Source organism: Chiloscyllium plagiosum, chromosome 4 (genome assembly GCF_004010195.1).
Source record: "Chiloscyllium plagiosum isolate BGI_BamShark_2017 chromosome 4, ASM401019v2, whole genome shotgun sequence".
NCBI lineage: Eukaryota > Metazoa > Chordata > Chondrichthyes > Orectolobiformes > Hemiscylliidae > Chiloscyllium > Chiloscyllium plagiosum.
This window is the reverse complement of record NC_057713.1, coordinates 27,353,367-27,370,699: the sequence shown is the minus strand read 5'-3', so window position 1 is coordinate 27,370,699 and position 17,333 is coordinate 27,353,367. Positions and strand designations below refer to the sequence as shown.

General features: G+C 43.0%; 1 protein-coding gene across 1 annotated transcript in view; it reads left to right on the top strand.

The window, feature by feature from the left end:
• Positions 1-3,987, top strand: part of LOC122548771 (SCO-spondin-like) — a 188,294-nt gene extending 184,307 nt beyond the window's left edge. The window contains exon 26 of the mRNA XM_043687538.1: positions 3,803-3,987. Coding sequence (XP_043543473.1) covers positions 3,803-3,825 — 23 coding nt within the window. The 3' untranslated portion in view covers positions 3,826-3,987. The remainder of the gene's footprint in view (positions 1-3,802) is intronic.
• The last annotated feature ends 13,346 nt before the right edge of the window (positions 3,988-17,333 follow it).

Sequence of the window (17,333 nt, the reverse complement as noted above, 5' to 3'; positions counted from 1 at the left end):
CCCTGCTCCTCCCTCCTCCTCCCTCCCTAAACTCCTCTCCTCCCTCCTCCACCTCCCTCCTAAACCCTGCTCCTCCCTCCTCCACATCCCTCCTAAACCCTGCTCCCCCCCCTCCACCTCCCTCCATTTCTGGTTCCCGTGCCCTGCTCATGGTCACCAGTTCCTTTCCTGCGGCTGGAGTCTCCTTTGATCAATGACTGGGATTGGTTGATCAGGGATTGCTTCTGATTGTTGATTGGTTAAAGAGCAGAGATTAGCTGACAGGGGATTGGCTGTTGCTCTGACCTGCCCCAGGTGATTGCTTTCTCCTCCTTCCAGTTGCGAGGTAGCAGTGGGCGATCTGCTTGAGAGTTGAGTTGGATGCGATAGGCTCGCTGGTTGTGCCAGCTGTGGTGCTGGTTGGGATTGGTGAACAGCATGTACCTGGGCAGAGCTTTCTGGAAGGTAAATGCTGCAGCTCGCTCTCGCTCCCTCAGCACTCTCTCCAACCTTGACTGCACAATGAAATCTCCTGGGACCCATGGGTTACTGATGTTCTCCAACTTCAACCCAAGAGTTTCAAAACTGTTCTCTGTTCCTACAACAACAAGATCTTGGTGATTACAAAGAGCAAACATTTACAGCAATGACACACAATATTGAAACTCACTTCCCCAATCGATCAATTGGTGGGCAATGTCGTGTCGCCATAATCTTACCAGACCATAGGGGCTGCTCTCTCAGTGGACAGAGAAGTGACTGGTGGTGATTTAACCTGAGGGCCACCAGACCCCAGGCAAAGGAGAGTCCTTCATGGTAACCTCAAATCGGTGATGGGAATTGAACCCACGCTGTTGGCTCTGGAAACCAACAATCCAGCCAACTGAGCTAAATGGAAAACATAAAATAACATGAAGGGAAGAACAGCTATAACAGGTTCCCAGGCTGGAGGAAAGAGTGACCAGCTCACTGTCCTTGTGGAGACAAAGTCTCGCCTTCACATTGAGAAGTACCCCCACCGTGTTGTGTGGCACTATCACTATGCTAAATGGGATAGACTTTGAACCGATCTAGCAGCTCAACACTGGGTGTCCGTGATGCACTGTGGACCATTAACAGAAGCAGAACTGGACTCCAGCACAATCTGTAACCTCATGGCCCAGCATATCCCCCATTCAACCATTACCATCAAGTCAGGGGATCAACCCTGGTTCAATGGAGAGTGCAGAAGGGCATGCCAAGAGCAGCACCAGGCATATCTAAAAATGAGATGTCAACCTGGTGAAGACACCAAATAGGACTACTTGCCAAACGGCATAAACAGCAAGAGATAGACAGAGCTAAACGATCCCACAACCAAAGGATCAGATCTAAGCTCTGCAGTCCTTCCACACCCAGTTGTGAATGGTGGTGGATAATTCAACAACTCAATGGAGGAGAAGACTCTACAAATATCTCCATCCTCAATGATGGAGGAGCCCAGCACATCAGTGCAAAAGATAGGACTATAGAACATAGAACATCACAGCGCAGTACAGGCTCTTCGGCCCTCGATGTTGTGCCGACCTGCAAAATTAATTCGGCCCTCGATGTTGTGCCGACCTGCAAAATTAATCCAAAGCCCATCTGTCCTACACTATTCCATTCTCATCCATATGTCTATCCAATGACCATTTAAATGCCCTTAAAGTTGGTGAGTCCAGTACTGTAACAGGCAGTGCGCTCCATACCCCTACTACTCTCTGAGTAAAGAGACTACCTCTGATCTCTGTCCTCAATCTATCACCCCTCAATTTAAAGCTATGTCCCCTCGTGTTAGCCATCACCATCTGAGGAGAAAGGCTCTCCCTGTCCACCCTATCTAACCCTCTGATTATCTGATAAATATTGATTATGTCACCTCTCAACCTTCTCTCTAATGAAAACAGCTCTGCCTACCTTAGTGTCATCTGCAAATTTACGAACCCATCCTTCTACACCCTCATCCAGGTCATTTATAAAAATGACAAACAGCAGTGGCCCCAAACCAGATCCTTGCAGCACACCACTGGTGACCGAGCTCCAGGATGGACATTTCCCATCAACCCATAGAGATTGAGGATTAGGATCAGGGAGGGACTTGTACTGGAGAGACTAATGGGGCTGTAAGGGGTAAATCCCCAGGAGCTGATGATCCACACCCCAGGAATGGTTGAAGGAGGTGGCTATAGACTGAGTCAGTGCATTGGTGATAATCTCCTAAACTTCTGCATAGTCTGGAATGATTCCTGTGGAATGGAAGGTAAGAAATGTTACCTACTATTTAATAAAGGAGCAAGAGAGACAATAGGGAACTCCAGACCTGATAGCCTTACACCAGGAGGAGGTGACTTTCCCCACACCTTCACTTTTCATCTTTAAAACAACCACCAAACCTCAAACAGATCATTGTTCGCAGCAAACTGTCCGGCTCTCAGGACAACTCCATACTTCAGGACAACCCTGTCACGGTAGGCGCTGTAAGACATGTCAGAGTGTGGACACGGAAACCACCATTACACGTGGGGACACCTCCCACCATATAGGGGGCAGGTACTCATGTGACTCAGCCAACGTTGTCTATCTTATACGTTGCAGGCAGGGATGCCCGGAGGCATGGTACACTGGGGAAACCGAGCAAAGGCTACGACAACATGAATGGGCACCGCACAACAATCAACAGACAGGAGGGTTCCCTCCCAGTTGGGGAACACTTCAGTGGTCCAGGACATTCAGCCTCGGACCTTCGGGTGACCATCCTCCAAGGTGGACTTCGGGACAGGCAGCAGAGGAAAGTGGCCGAGCAGAGGCCCCCCTCTAGCTTATCTCTCCATGCTTCAGGCTCTCTGCCTGTATTCCTGATGAAACGTCGATGCTGAAGCTCCTCGGATGCTGCCTGAATTTCTGTGCTCTTCCAGCACCACTAATCCAGAATCTGGTTTCCAGCATCTACAGTCATTGTTTTTACCTAAGTTTTCTAAATTCTGTTTTCTTTTGATTCGGAGATGCCGGTGTTGGACTGGGGTGTACAAAGTTAAAAATCACACAACACCAGGTTATAGTCCAACAGGTTTAATTGGAAGCACTAGCTTTCGGAGCGCTGCTCCTTCATCAGGTGATAGTGGAGGGCTCAATCCTAACACACAGAATTTATAGCAAATATTTACAGTGTGATGTAACTGAAATTATACATTGAAAAATTGATTGTCTGTTAAGCCTTTTATCTGTTCGAATACCGTGATAGTTTCACTTCTTTTATGTGTAAATCACAAAAACCTTTTTTAAAAAAGTTGCATTCTCGGGTTAGTTGTTAACAATGGTGTTAGCTAGACAATATGTTGAAGGTGTTAGCCCCCTGTGTTCTCTGTCTATGCCATGATGTTTAGATTGATTCTAATCTAAAAAGTGAGATAACGGAGTTTTACATGAATGCCTGCAGTTTTTGAGCAAAGTACGATGTAACCCTGCAAGTACTCTGTTTTCTTTTGTTTATGTTTCAACTGTAGTGTTAAATAAACTCTGTTTTGCTTAAAGCTAAGTGGTTTGACCAGCTGCATTGCACCTGGAATATCCACCTCACATCTGCGTTCAAAATTAGAAAATGATAGAGTCTTGGATGCCTTCTTAAAATATTTTTAGGGGGTCTGTAGCTTAGGAGGAAGATAGTGAGAAATTGCAGTTATAAACAAACTGGCAAAAATGAGAAGAGAAATGGCTGATGTTTGTTTGTAATGATTTACACAATGCCCTTGAAATTATTTTCAGATTCATTTATATTGTTCAATACCTCACTGTACTTTTTCAGGTGGAGATCTTTCTGGGCGTTGATCTTTTCTGGGGACTGACCTATGATCCTGATGACTGGTGGGAAACTCAAACTTATTAACCATGAGCGAGATTTCTTTCTGAAAGTAAATCTGAAGAACTGCAAGCACCATATGGATTTACACCTAAATAGATTTTTTTGTATTGAGTGAAATATTTGTTATTAAGAAACTGTAACTTTATTTTGGTGATAAAGAAATCTCCGTCATTCAGTTGATGTCTCTGTTTACTGCTGTTTAAACCCTATCGGTGCTGGGATCTATCCAATGTATTCGAAACAGGTGGCATTTGTCCAGTAGATGTAACCAAATTGCAAAATTGCATTCAAATGCCCGGTGTCAGCAATATGTAGATGCATGCATCAAAACAGCATTCCTGAGAGATTCAGTAAAGAGTCCAAAATTTAAAAATATGGAAGGAAAATAATGGTTTGGGTTAACCAGTGCAGACTCAATGACTCGAAGGGTCTTTAGACTGTAGGAAGGTGGGAGCTGTTCCAGTGAGATGGGTTGGGGGAGTTTTAGCTGTATGGAAAATCATGGGAAAAAATGTTAAGTGGGGTGTGGTGAGGGATCAGCCAAGGTTATAGAGTCAGAATCATAGAGTCACACATCACAGAAACAGACCCTTTGGTCCAACTATTCCAAACCAACCAGGTTTCCCAAAATAAACTTGTTCTATTTCCCTGCATTTGGCTCATATCCCTCTAAACATTTCCTATTCATGCACTTGTCCAAATATCTGTTACATTTTGTAACTGTACTTACATCTATCACATCCTCTGGTAGTTTATTGCATACACACAACAGTCTCTTTATGGAAAACGTTGCCCCTCAGGTCCCTTTCAAATCTTCCCCTTCTCACCTTATTTATGATCCTCATGATTTTATAGACCTCTATAAGGTCACCTCTCTACCTCCTACACTCCAGGGACAAAGGTCCAAGCCGATTCAGTCTCTCCCTATAACTCAATTCCTTTACAAGGATGTCACTGGGATTAAATATTTTCTGAATGTCATTCCTAAAGCAAGGCAACCAGAACTGTAAATACTCCAAAAGTGGCCTCAGCAATGTCTTACGAAGCTGCAACATGATGTCCCAACTCCTGTATTCATTGTTCTGATCAATAAAAACAAATGTGCCAATACCTCCTTCACCACCATGTCTACCTGTGATACCACTTTCAAGGAGTTATGTGCCTGAACACCTGTTCCACCACACAGCCCAGAGCTCTACCATTAACTGTACAAATTCTGCCCTGGTTTGTTTTACCAAAATGAAGTACCTCACATTTATCAGAATTAAACTCCATCTGCCACTCTTTGGTCAATTGGTCAAGCTGATCAAGATCCTTCTGTAATCTTAAATAACTTATTTACCTTACACTGTACCACTAATTTTGGTGTCATCTGCAAACTTACTAATCCTGCCTTCTGTATTTTTGTCCAAACTGTTCATACAAATGACAGGTAGCAGTGAACCACCAGTCTCTGTGGAACACTGCTGGTCACAGGTCTCCAGTCCAAAAAATCCTTCACCCCCTCTGTCTCCCACTGTCAAGCCACTTTTCTATCCATTCGACTAGCTCTCCCTAAAACCAATGTGATCTAACCTTACTAATCAGTCTACCATGTGGAATTTAGTTGAAGACCTTGCTAAAGTCCATGTAGAAAACATTTACCACAATGCCCTCATCTATCTTCTCGGGCCAAGTATGGAACAGATCAGGAATCTAATTTCAGCCACAGTGGATAAAGGGATAACTATTAAAAGGGGGACAGCGAACACAGGACTGAGTGTGTTGTACTTAAATACACATAGAATGTAAAACAAGGTAAATGAGCTTGTAATGCAGATTGAAATTTGTGGGCATGGTGTTATGGTCATCAGAGGAACATGGCTACAAGGGGATCAAGGCTGGGAATGAATGGGTAAAGGGGGTGGTTTTGCCTTGTTAATAAGAAATGAGATTAAATCATTAGCAGGAAGAGATTAGAGATTCAAAAGGTGTAGAATCCATGAATAGAGTTGAGGAACTGCTGGGAGTTATGTACAAGCCTCCTAGCAGTAGCAAGGATGTGGGAAGAAAATAAATAAGGAGATAATAAAGAAAGGCACAACTACAACCAGCAAAGGGTCTTCAATCTGCAGGTGAGCTGGAAAATCAGGTTGATAGCAGATCACAAAAAAATAAATTTGTGGAATGTCTACAAGATGTTTTGGAAGCAGATTGTGGTAGCATTCACTAGGGAACAGGCAATTGTATAAGGGGGTAGGCTTGAATTGGGACGAGATTAGAGTTTTGCTGGAAAAGCACAACAGGTCAGGCAGCATCCAAGGAGCAGGAAAATCGATGTTTCAGGCAAAAGCCCATCATCAGGAAACTGATTAGGGAGCTGAAGATGAGGGAATCCCTCGGGTAGCAGTGATCATATTTATAGAATCCACCCCATAGTTTGTTCCATCTGATTCCAGCTTTTCCCCCTCAATATCACAAATGAGTACAGGTAACTACAAAAACATGAGAGAACAGCTCGTCAGAGGCAATTGGAAAGAGAGCCTAGTAGGGAAGATGGTGGAGCAGCAATGGCAGGAGTAATTCAGGAGGCACAGCAGAAATTCATCTGGATGACCAGAGAAATCATGGATAGACTAAAAGCAAAAGAAAACACACATGATGTGAAGACTAGTGGGAAGCCAAAGGATTATGAAGCCTTTAAAAACCAGCAAAGGATAACTAAAAGTAAGCTAGCTAGTAATATAAAAAGATTTGGATGAGTTTTTTTTAAGAAACATTCAAAGTTAAAAGACAGACAACAGTGAACATTGCTACTTCTCCAGCATCATTTTCAAGTCGTCCAATGGTGGAGGAACTGATTTGGTACTTTGTGTCAGTTTTCACAGTGGAAGACACCAGCAGAATACCAGAACTTCAAGAGAGTCAGGGACAGAGGTGAGTGCAGAAGCCATCACTAAGAAGAAGAAGCTGGGAAAGCTGAAAGGTGTGAAGGTGGACAAATCATCCAGATCAGATGGACTATACCTCAGAGTTCTGAAGGAGATAGCTGTTGAGATTGTAAAAGTTGTGATCTTTCAGGAGTCACTGGAATCAGGGTGGGTCTCAGAGGACTGGAAAATGGCTAAAGTAACATCCCTGTTTAAGAAGGAATGGATGCAGAAGACAGGAAACTATAGGCCAGTTAGCCTGACCTCAGTTGTTGGTAAAATTTTAGAGTCCATTATTAAGGATGAGATTGTGGAGTACTTGAAAGTGCATGGTAAAATAGGGAGGAGTCAATACGGCTTCATCAACGGGAGGTCACACCTGACAAATCTGTTAGAATTCTTTGAGGTAATGAACAAGTTAGACAAAGGAGAGCCAGTAGATGTGATCTATTTGGATTTTTAGAAGGCCTTTGACAAGGTGCTGCACAGGAGGTTGCTAAATAATATAAGAGCCCATGGTGTTCGGGGCAAAGTACTGGTATGGATAGAGGATTGGCTGATTGGGTGCTTAAGCTAGGACAAATGTTCGGCACAACATCGTGGGCCGAAGGGCCTGTTCTGTGCTGTATTGTTCTATGTTCTATGTTCTATTGGCAGAAGACAGGGAGTGAGATTAAAGAGATCTATCTCAGGATGACAGTCAGTGACCAGTGGAGTTTTTCGGGGGTTAGTGTTGTGACCATAACTATTCAGGTTATACATTAACGATCTGAACGAAGAAACTGAGGTCTTTATTGCTCAGTTTGTAGATGACACAAAGCTAGGTGGAGGGAGAGCTACTAGTGAGGCAGCATGGAGGCAGCAGAGGGACTTGGACAGGTTGGGACAGTGGGTCGATGGAATACAACGTGGGAAGGAAGAATAGAGGCATGAACTATTTTCTAAACAGGAAAGGCTTTGGAAATCTGAAGCGCAAAGGAATTTGGGAGTCCTAGTTCAGGAATCTCTCAAGGTTAATATGCAGTTTAAATTAGCAGTTAGGAAGGCAAATGCAATGTTAGCATTTATTTCAAGAGCTCTGGAAAACAAGAGCTGAGGCTGTATAAAGCCCTAGTCAGACTGCATTTAGAATATTGTGAGCAGTTTTAGGCCCTGTATCTAAGGAGTGGTATGCTGGTGTTGGAGGGGGTCCAGAGGAGGGTTACAAGAATGATCCCGGGGGTGAAGGGCTTGTCACACTGGGGGCAGTTGAGGACTCTGGGTCTGTACTCGATGGAGGTTAGGAGGACAAAGAGGATCTGATTGAAACTTAGAGGCCAGGACAGAGTGGGCATGGAGAAGATGTTTCTACTCGTAGGGGAGACGAGGACCCAGGGGCATGGCCTCAGGGTGAAGGGACAATCCATTAAAGCTGAGCCAGAGGGTGGGGAATCTGTGGAACTGATTGGTGCAGAGGGCTGTGGGGGCCAAGTCACAGAATGTCTTTAAGACAGAGAGAGATCCTGTAATAATGTGAAGAAAGCAGGGCAATGGGTTGAATGGCCTCACTCTGTTTCTCTATGTTATGGTCTATGGCTAATGGAATAGAATGTGGAAAATATGAAGTTATCCACTTGGTAAGAGGCGCAAATGGAGGGTATTTCTGAAATGGTGGGAGGGTGGAACGTGTAGCTGTACAGAGTGACGGCGGAGCCCATGCTGATAAATCACTGAGCACAAACAGAAAGATTCAGCCAGTTATTAGGAAGGTCCATGTATCGTGAGCTGTTATTGTGAGAGGGTGTGAGGTGTATAGACAGGAAGTGGTTAAGGGAGGAGTAGGGCTGATCAGAGACTCAAAAAGGGATTGACACGGGGAGGCAGCAGCATTGCTGAGGGGTTAAAGGAACTTCACATCCCCCTTTACAAAAGGTGAAAATGTTACCATGGTAACAGAGGAGGAAACTAGAAAGATTTAAAACTGATCAGGAAAAATTGACCTGGAATAAAGTGATGGTACTTAAAGTTGGCAAGCCACTGAGACTGCATGAGATCAAGCCATAGTAGTTATACTGGGGAAGGCATTGGAAAGCAAATGGAAGGAACAAAGATTCAGCCGTAATTATAGGCCATTGCAATCTGCTTACAGACTGGGCAAAGCAAATCAGTAAAAATACTGCACAGGAGGAATTCTTGAGAGTTCCAAAGATGCCTTTGACGAGTACCCTCCCATGGTCCAAAGCTGTGCGGGTTAGGTGGATTGGCCGCAGTGTTCAGGGTAGGTCGGTTAAGTATTGGTAAATATGGGGTTAAGGGGATAGGTTGGATGCTGTTGGGGAAGGTTGTTGCAGACTTAATGGCCTCTCTACACCGTAGGGAGTCCATGATCCCATGATTGTATGTTCTGTAGACATGTGCATCATTGGGGGATATTATTGGATTCAGCAAGTGCACAGGGATTCTCAGGCCTTACATTTTTGAGATAACCATCAGCTGCGTTAATAATAATCAGTGTCTAATATTTCACTCCATCTTTGACGGAACCTGGAAGGCAATCATTCAGGATTTTTACTGATGTTACTGTTAGTGGACAAAGGAGATGGGAGACGAGACAGGAGGGTGAAGGTTGAGAAGTTTAAAGAGTGGAATGTTGCTGGGAAGATCAGCAGCTACTTTTGGAGGTGCTATGTTGCTGATCTTACAGCATCACTCCTGTGTCACTCTAGTGATTAGATTCACTACAGTGTGGAAACAGGCCCTTCAGCCCGACTAGTCCACACCGACCCTCCGAAGAGTAACCCACCCAGACTCATTTCCCCATATTAACCGCTGACTAATGCACCTAACTCTACGGGCAATTTAGCATGGCCAATCCATCTGACCTGCATATCTTTGAACTGTGGGAGGAAACCCACGCAGACACAGGCAGAGAATGTGCAAACTCCACAGGCTGCAATCGAACCCAGAACCCCAGTTATATGAGGCAGCAATGCTAACCACTGAGCCACTGTGTTCCTCTCGCTCTGTCCTGTGTCGCTCTGTCCTGTCTCACTCTGTCCTGTCTCGCTCTCTCTTCTCACGCTCTGTCCTCTCTCGCTCTGTCCTGTGTCGCTCTGTCCTGTATTGCTCTGTCCTCGCTCGCTCTGTCCTCTCTCGCTCTGTACTGTGTCGCTCTGTCCTGTGTTGCTCTGTCCTCTCTCATTCTGTCCTCTCTCGCTCTATCCTGTGTTGCTCTGTCCTCTCTCGTTCTGTCCTCTCTCGCTCTGTCCTCTCTGATTTGATGACCTAATTCTGCTCCTATGTCTAATCATCTTTTGACTCTAAGAAAAAGCACATAGTCTTGACAATCTGCCACCCTTGTGATATTTTTTATTTGATGTTTCATTTTTTTAAGATACGTGATACACAAAACATTTTAAGAACTCCCATTTAAGAACCTTATACAAGTAAGGATGTGCAGAGGGATCTTGAATTCCATGTACGTAGATCCCTGAAAGTTGTCACCCAGGTGGATAATGCTGTTAAGAAGGCATACAGTGTGTTAGGTTTCACTCGTAGAGGGATTGAGTTCCGGAACCGCAATATTATGCTGCAACTATACAAAACGCTGGTTCGGCTACACTTGGAATATTGTGTACAGTTCTGGTCGCCCCATTACAGGAAGGATGTGGAAGCATTGGAAAAGGTGCAGAGGAGATTTACCAGGATGTTGCCTGGTCTGGAGGGAAGGTCTTATGAGGAAAGGCTGAGAGACTTGGGCCTGTTCTCATTGGAAAGAAGAAGGCTAAGAGGGGACTTGATAGAGACATACAAGATGATCAGAGGATTAATTCGAGTAGACAGTGAAAGTCTTTTTCCTAGGATGATTTTGTCAGCTTGTATGAGAGGGCATAACTACAAACTGAGGGGTGATAGATTTAAGACAGATGTCAGAGGCAGGTTCTTTGCTCAGAGAGTGGTAAGGGCGTGGACTGCGCTGCCTGCCAATGTAGTTAACTCAGCCACATTAGTGTGATTTAAACAATTCTTAGATAAGCACATCAATGATTTTGGGATAGTGTAAGGGGACGAGCTGAGAATAGTTCACAGGTTGGCGCAACATCGAGGGCCGTAGGGCCTATTCTGTGTTGTATTGTTCTATGTTCTATGTTCTATTTACTAGAATTTTTTAAACCTTTAATTTGTTCCATCACCTTACACTAGAGGTAATGCAACTGAAATTACATGATCACTTCAACAACAGGAATAATCAATGGTTCGAACAGATAACTCCACCTGAGTTGGTTTGGCATTTTGAGTTTTAGAATTTTCAATGAACATCAATGGGACATGGCCAGTGTCAATTGGTCCTCAAAATGAATTCTTATTACGAAGGGTAGTGTATGTCTAAATTTCACGAGAATAATCTCTAAGATCTTAATACATGGTTTCTGTCTGTCATGCTCAGACCTACTTGTGAAAATTACTTGGCTCAACTCCTTCAAATTCAATACACAGTTTGCCCAGGTTGTTTCCATAAAATTTAGAAGCTTCTCCTATATGGCTCACTGACTAAGTCATACAGTCAAAAAACAAAGAAAATTACAGAACAGGATCAGCCCTTCGGCCCTCTAAGCCTGCGCTGATCCAGATCCTCTATCTAAACATTTCAAAAGATCTGTACGCTCCCTGCCTATTTATGTGTCTGTCTAGACGCATCTTAAATGACGCTATGGTGCCCGCCTCCACCACCTCGCTGACAACGTGTTCCAGACACCCACCACCCTCTCCATAAAGAGCTTTCCACACATATCTCCCCTTTCTCCTCTCACTTTGAACTCGTGGCCCCTAGTAATTGAGTCCCCCTCTCTGTGGATAATTATCCACCTTGTCTATACCTCTCATGATTTTGTAGACCTCAATCAGGTGTCCCCTCAACCTTTGTCTTTCTAATGAAAATAATCCTAATCTATTCAACCTTTCTTCATAGCTAACACCCTCCATACCAGGCAATATCCTGGTGCACCCTCTACAAAGCATTCACATCCTTTTAGTTGACATAGGTTTTTTAAAAAAAGTCTTAATTTGTAAAATCCACCTCCAACAATAAAATATAACTTTGTGCTTCATCTATCAGTAATGTCAAGTTAATTTTCCAATATATTTGTTCGCTCATTTTCTCACAAGACATGAAAAATGACTCCACATCCTTTTCCTGAATTTTTGATAGGGCCTGTAGAAACATTTTTTTATTGAGCATTCAGATGTGGTACAAATTCTCTGTATGAGAGACTGCATCATTATCAGACATCTCTAGCTCAACAACATCATTGTAAGCTTACCTTCATATTATATTACTTTATCTTGTTCTTCCAATTCTAGTTCTGGTTGTTTCACTGACATTTTCTATTTTATTTAAATGCATTTGCTTTGATTAGTTTTCCTTTTTCTGTCCTGTGTAATCCTTTCCTACCTCGCCATTTCCAGGTTTTTCATTTCCGTCTCATGCTCAACTTACATTAACTATTATTCCCTTTTGATGTCTCATCCTGAAGTATTTGGTCTTTTATCTGTACTAAGCCCAAGTAGAATACAGAATCACAGGCCAGAAGATGCTCTTCAGGTCATCAAGTGTGCACTGCCACTGTTACTCTAAATCTACACGAGACCAGCCATGATTAATAATGACATGTCATGTGCAAATCCACATAATTTTTAAAAAATGTTTAAATGATGTGAGGTTTCCTGCCTTCTTACCCTCTCAGGCAGTGCATTCCAGATTCCCACCATCCTCTGAGTGAAGATTCTTTTACTCAGACCCCCTTTAATCCTGCCTTTCACCTTAAAATTATACCCCTTTGGTATTGACCCTTTGACTAAGAAGAATATCAACTTTTTATTGACACTGTCCATGCCTCGCAATCTTATACACCTCTATCAGGTGCCCCCTCAATCTTCTCTGCTCCAAAGAAAACAATCCAAGCTTATCCAACTTCTTTTCATTGCTTAAATCCCACGCAACATCCTGGTGAATCTCCTTTAAACCCCCTCCAGTGAAATCACATCCTTCCTATAGTGTGGGGACCAGAACTGCACGCAGTAAAACAGCTGTGGCCTCACCAAAAGTCCTGTCTGGCTCCAGCATAACCTCCCTGCTCTTATAATCAATGTCTTGACTGAAACACCTGTCCCCAATGCCTTCTTTACCACCTGATTAACTTGTCCTGCCAGCTTCAGGGATACATTCCTTCAAAACCCCTCTGTTCCTCTGAGCTTTCTGGTGTTCTGCCATTCTTTGAGTGCTCGCTTGTCTTTTTCCTTCTTCCAAAGTGTACCCCCTCACATTTAACAGGGTTAAATTCCATCTGTCTATCTGACCAATCTGTTTTTATCCTTCTGCAACCAAACACTTTCTTCTGTATTGTCAATCACCTGACCAATCTTTGTTTCATCTGCAAACTTATTGATCATTCTCCTCACATTCTCATAGACCTTGTTTCTATAAATCACAGACAATAGGGGGACCAACCACTGATTCCTGTGGTGCACCATGAGGCACCCGGCTTCCTTCAGTTACACAAACAGTCTTCTTCTACCATCCTCTGCCCCCTACCACTAATCTCATTTTGAATCCACATTGCCAGCTACCAAGGATCCCTTGGGCTTTTTCCTTGTGATCAGTCTCCCAGCTGGGACCTTTGTTTAAGCCCCTGTTGAAATCCATGCAAACTACATCAACTGCTCTACCCTCATCTACACACTTTCTATGTCTCTCTTCGCCTTATTCAGTCCTGAGTATTTCTAGACATCTTGGGCTTGTTCTTCCTACATTTTACCCTGTAGGAAACATGTTCAGCCTGTACTTACTGTCCTGCTGAAGATTTACTCTCAAATACCTGTTCCTGATCTAGTTTAGCTAGATCTTGCCTTGATTTAATAAAATCAACCTTACCCAGTCCAAAACATGTTTTTTCCTGCAGATGTATTTCCTTTTCCATATGTTATGAAGTTGAAGGTGCATACTGTACCTTTAAGAGAGAATGAATGCTGACTTGCAAAGAGCTTACAAGCACATGTTGTATGACTAGCTAGCAGTCTCAATGTACTGGAAAACTGAAAATATGTAACATTTGGCTATAAAATATATACCTAAGTTGTTTGTTGTTTTGACAACAATTCAAATTTAACCAGTTTAAATCATGTCCCAGGATAATAAAACCCCAAACACTTTTGCATTTATTGTTTTGCCAACATTGAACCAATGAGATGATCCAGTGTTGGAGGGAATAAAAGAGGCAGGCAGCTTGAATGACAGAGAGAGAGAGAGAGAGAGAGTCAGAGACATCAACAGAGTAACTGCCATTCAAAATTACTCCCTATCAAAGGTACTTTTTCATATGAAAAGTATTTGCAGTGATAACTCAGGGAGATCTTCAGCTGAAAGAAGAAAGACACCAATGATAGCAGCCACTGTATGGTTTTGAAATTAAGTTGATGTAATTTTAATAAGGGTTTTTATTGGAACAATATATTGTTATAAAATTGGAGGCAAATAATAAGCAATTAAGAGAAAGGGAGGCTTAGAGTTGTGAATAGTTGTTGTGTAATGTTCACTTTTAGAGTTAAAGAATAAATTGATATTATTTTCTTTATATAGTGGAATTTGGGAGTTCTCTGTTAGCCATATTTTAACAGATTATGAGACAAGGTGAGCTTTTCTGGATGTTTTGTTTAATTAGCAGAAGGGTTCACCACTGTATTTTAACACATAACAAACATGTTATGGTCACTATCACTAAAATGATCCTTCACTGTCACTTCAAACACTTGTCCGGCTTTGCTCCCCCAGAGTTAGATCCAGAATCACACCATCTTTTGTGAAGTCATCTACATGTTGATATAAAACATTCTCCTGGATATATTATAAGAAATTTACCCCTCTAATCCTTTAAAACACGATTATTCCCATTAATATCAGTATAGTTGAAATCTCCAATATAATTACACTATTATTTTTACATGCCTCAGTGAACTGACTGCTCCTCTATCATCCGTTGACTTTTTGAAGGCTTATAATACAATCCTCAGTGTGACTGCCACTTTTTATCTCTAAAACCTACCCACGACTCCTCATTTAATGACCATTTCAAGATATCAACCCTTCTGTTTCTTTACTATTGCTGTCAAAATCCAGAATTCCCTCCCTCAGGGTATTGCGGGCCTACTTACAGCACATGGACTGCAGTAGTTCAAGAATTCACCTTATCTCCACCTTCTCAAGGGGCAGCTAAGGACGGGCAATAAATGCTGGCCCAGCCAACGATGTCCACATCCCACAAATGACTGGAAAAAATAACTTCTTAGTTAATTATCTGATACCAACTACTCTTACACCCTCCCCTGTTCTCCCTCAAGATACTGTACCTTGAATGTTGCCTTGCCAGTCCTGCCCCTCCCTCAACCATGTTTCTGTGAAGGCAGAAGTGGGTACTACAGATGCTGGAGATTATAGTCAAGATTCGAGTGGTGCTGGAAAAGCGCAGTAAGTCAGTCCCTCATTCCTGCTGAAAGGTTTTTGCCCAAAACGTCGATTTTCCTGCTTCTCGGATGCTGCCTGACTGGCTGTGCTTTTCCAGCACCACTCGAATCTTGACTCATGTTTCTGTGAAGGCAACATTGCAATTCCACATATTAATCCATTGCCTTAACCCATTCATCGTACTTGTAATAGTCCTATACTTAAAAGTCCAGCTTTGCCTTGCTCCCCTGAAATGGAACAGGGCTGAATTCTTCCAGCACTGGCTCCTTGACTGTAGTATGTCATTTCTCTAGTGAAGTGATCTTGGTGCCTCCTGCCAAACTAATTTAAACTTTTCCCAACAACATCACCCTCAATCCTAAATACTTTACCCATATCCTGAAACTGTGACCCCTGGTTCTGGACTCCCTGGTCATTCTTCCTGAATCTAGCCGCTTCAGACATGTCAGAATTTGAGAAGTTTTATTGACATTCCCCATTCCACTCATTCTTCTGAACTGCAGTAAATATAATCCTAACCAATGAAACCTCTCCTTGCGTGTCAGCTCCAGCTTCCCAGATATCAGTCTGGTAAACCTCTCTGCACTCCTCCCATAGCCAGGGCTATTCTTCCTCAGATATGGAGACTAAGACCATACACACAACTCATTCCCTAAGACCCTGTACAATTGCAGCAAGACAATCCTGCCACTGGTCATGAATCGCCCATGATGGCCAATAGGTTGCTGTGTGAGACAAATGAGTACAAGTGGCTCTTACCCAAGATTTCAATTCCTCCCTGGCTACAGGGAGAGGATAGGAGGTCAGCTAATAGAAAAAACGGTATAGCACCTTTCAGCCCAACAAGACTGGACTGATGCATGATGCCTTTGTAAACTAAAAACCTTTTGCCGCAATATGGTTCATATCCCTCTATTCCCTGCCTATTCATGTATCTATCAAGCTGCCTATTAAATGTTGCTATTGTATCCACCTCCATAATCTCCTCTGGCAGCATATTCCAGGAATTTGCCATCCTTTGAGTTAAAAAAGACTTGCTCCCTTTTACCTTAAACCTGTGTCCCCTCTATCAGAGCGATACTGAGGGAGGACGCCTTGGAGGGCTCATCCAACAAGACCATTTGAATATCGCTCAGGAATAGGAAGTGTTTAATCATTTTGATGGAATTTTACTAAAGAGCGTCCCAACAGCCAGCAGGAGATGGAATAACAGATTTTAGAAAAATGCAAGAACAACAGAGTTGTTGTGGAGATGATTTTAACTTGCTCTATATTGACTGTCATGATTTGGAGATGCCGGTGTTGGACTGGGGTGTACAAAGTTAAAAATCACACAACACCAGGTTATAGTCCAACAGGTTTAATTGGAAGCAGACTAGCTTTCGTCTATCTAAAAGCTAGTGCTTCCAATTAAACCTGTTTGACTATAACCTGGTGTTGTGTGATTTTTAACTTTATATTGACTGTGACTTGCTTAGCGTCAGGGGCTTAATTGGTTAGGTGTGTCCAGGACAATTTGTTTTTAAAACAATATTTAAATAGTTCAACTAGTGAAAGGGCCATTGTAGACCTGGCATTGAGCCCAGCCAAATGATTACTGAGGAAATAGTTTAGGAACAGTGACCATAACTCCATAAGTTTTGAGTTAATTATGGATAAAGGATAAGAGAGTCCTTGGTGAAAGTATTAAAATAAGGGAAGTAGACAGACAGGAGCATGGAAAAACAAAGGCAACATCAGGAGGTGCAGAAGTTGACATTTCAGTTCTAACCCTTCTTCAAGACTGGAGGTGGGTGTGGGGAGAGCTGCAGATAAGGGGGAGGTGGAGGCAGGGTGGTGAAGTGGGGATAGGTAAAGGCAGATAGAGGGTATGATCTGGTTGGTCAATGGAAGGAATGAATCTGGTTGGTGGCAGGGAGCAGTGGAAGGGAGGGGGAGGGGCTGGGAAGGGAGTCAGGGGATGGGGAAGGAGATTATTTGAAATTAGAGAACTCAATATTGAGTCCTCCGGCTGTGGGGTGCCCAGGCAGAAGATAAAGTGTTGTTCCTCCAATAAGAGTTAAGGTTT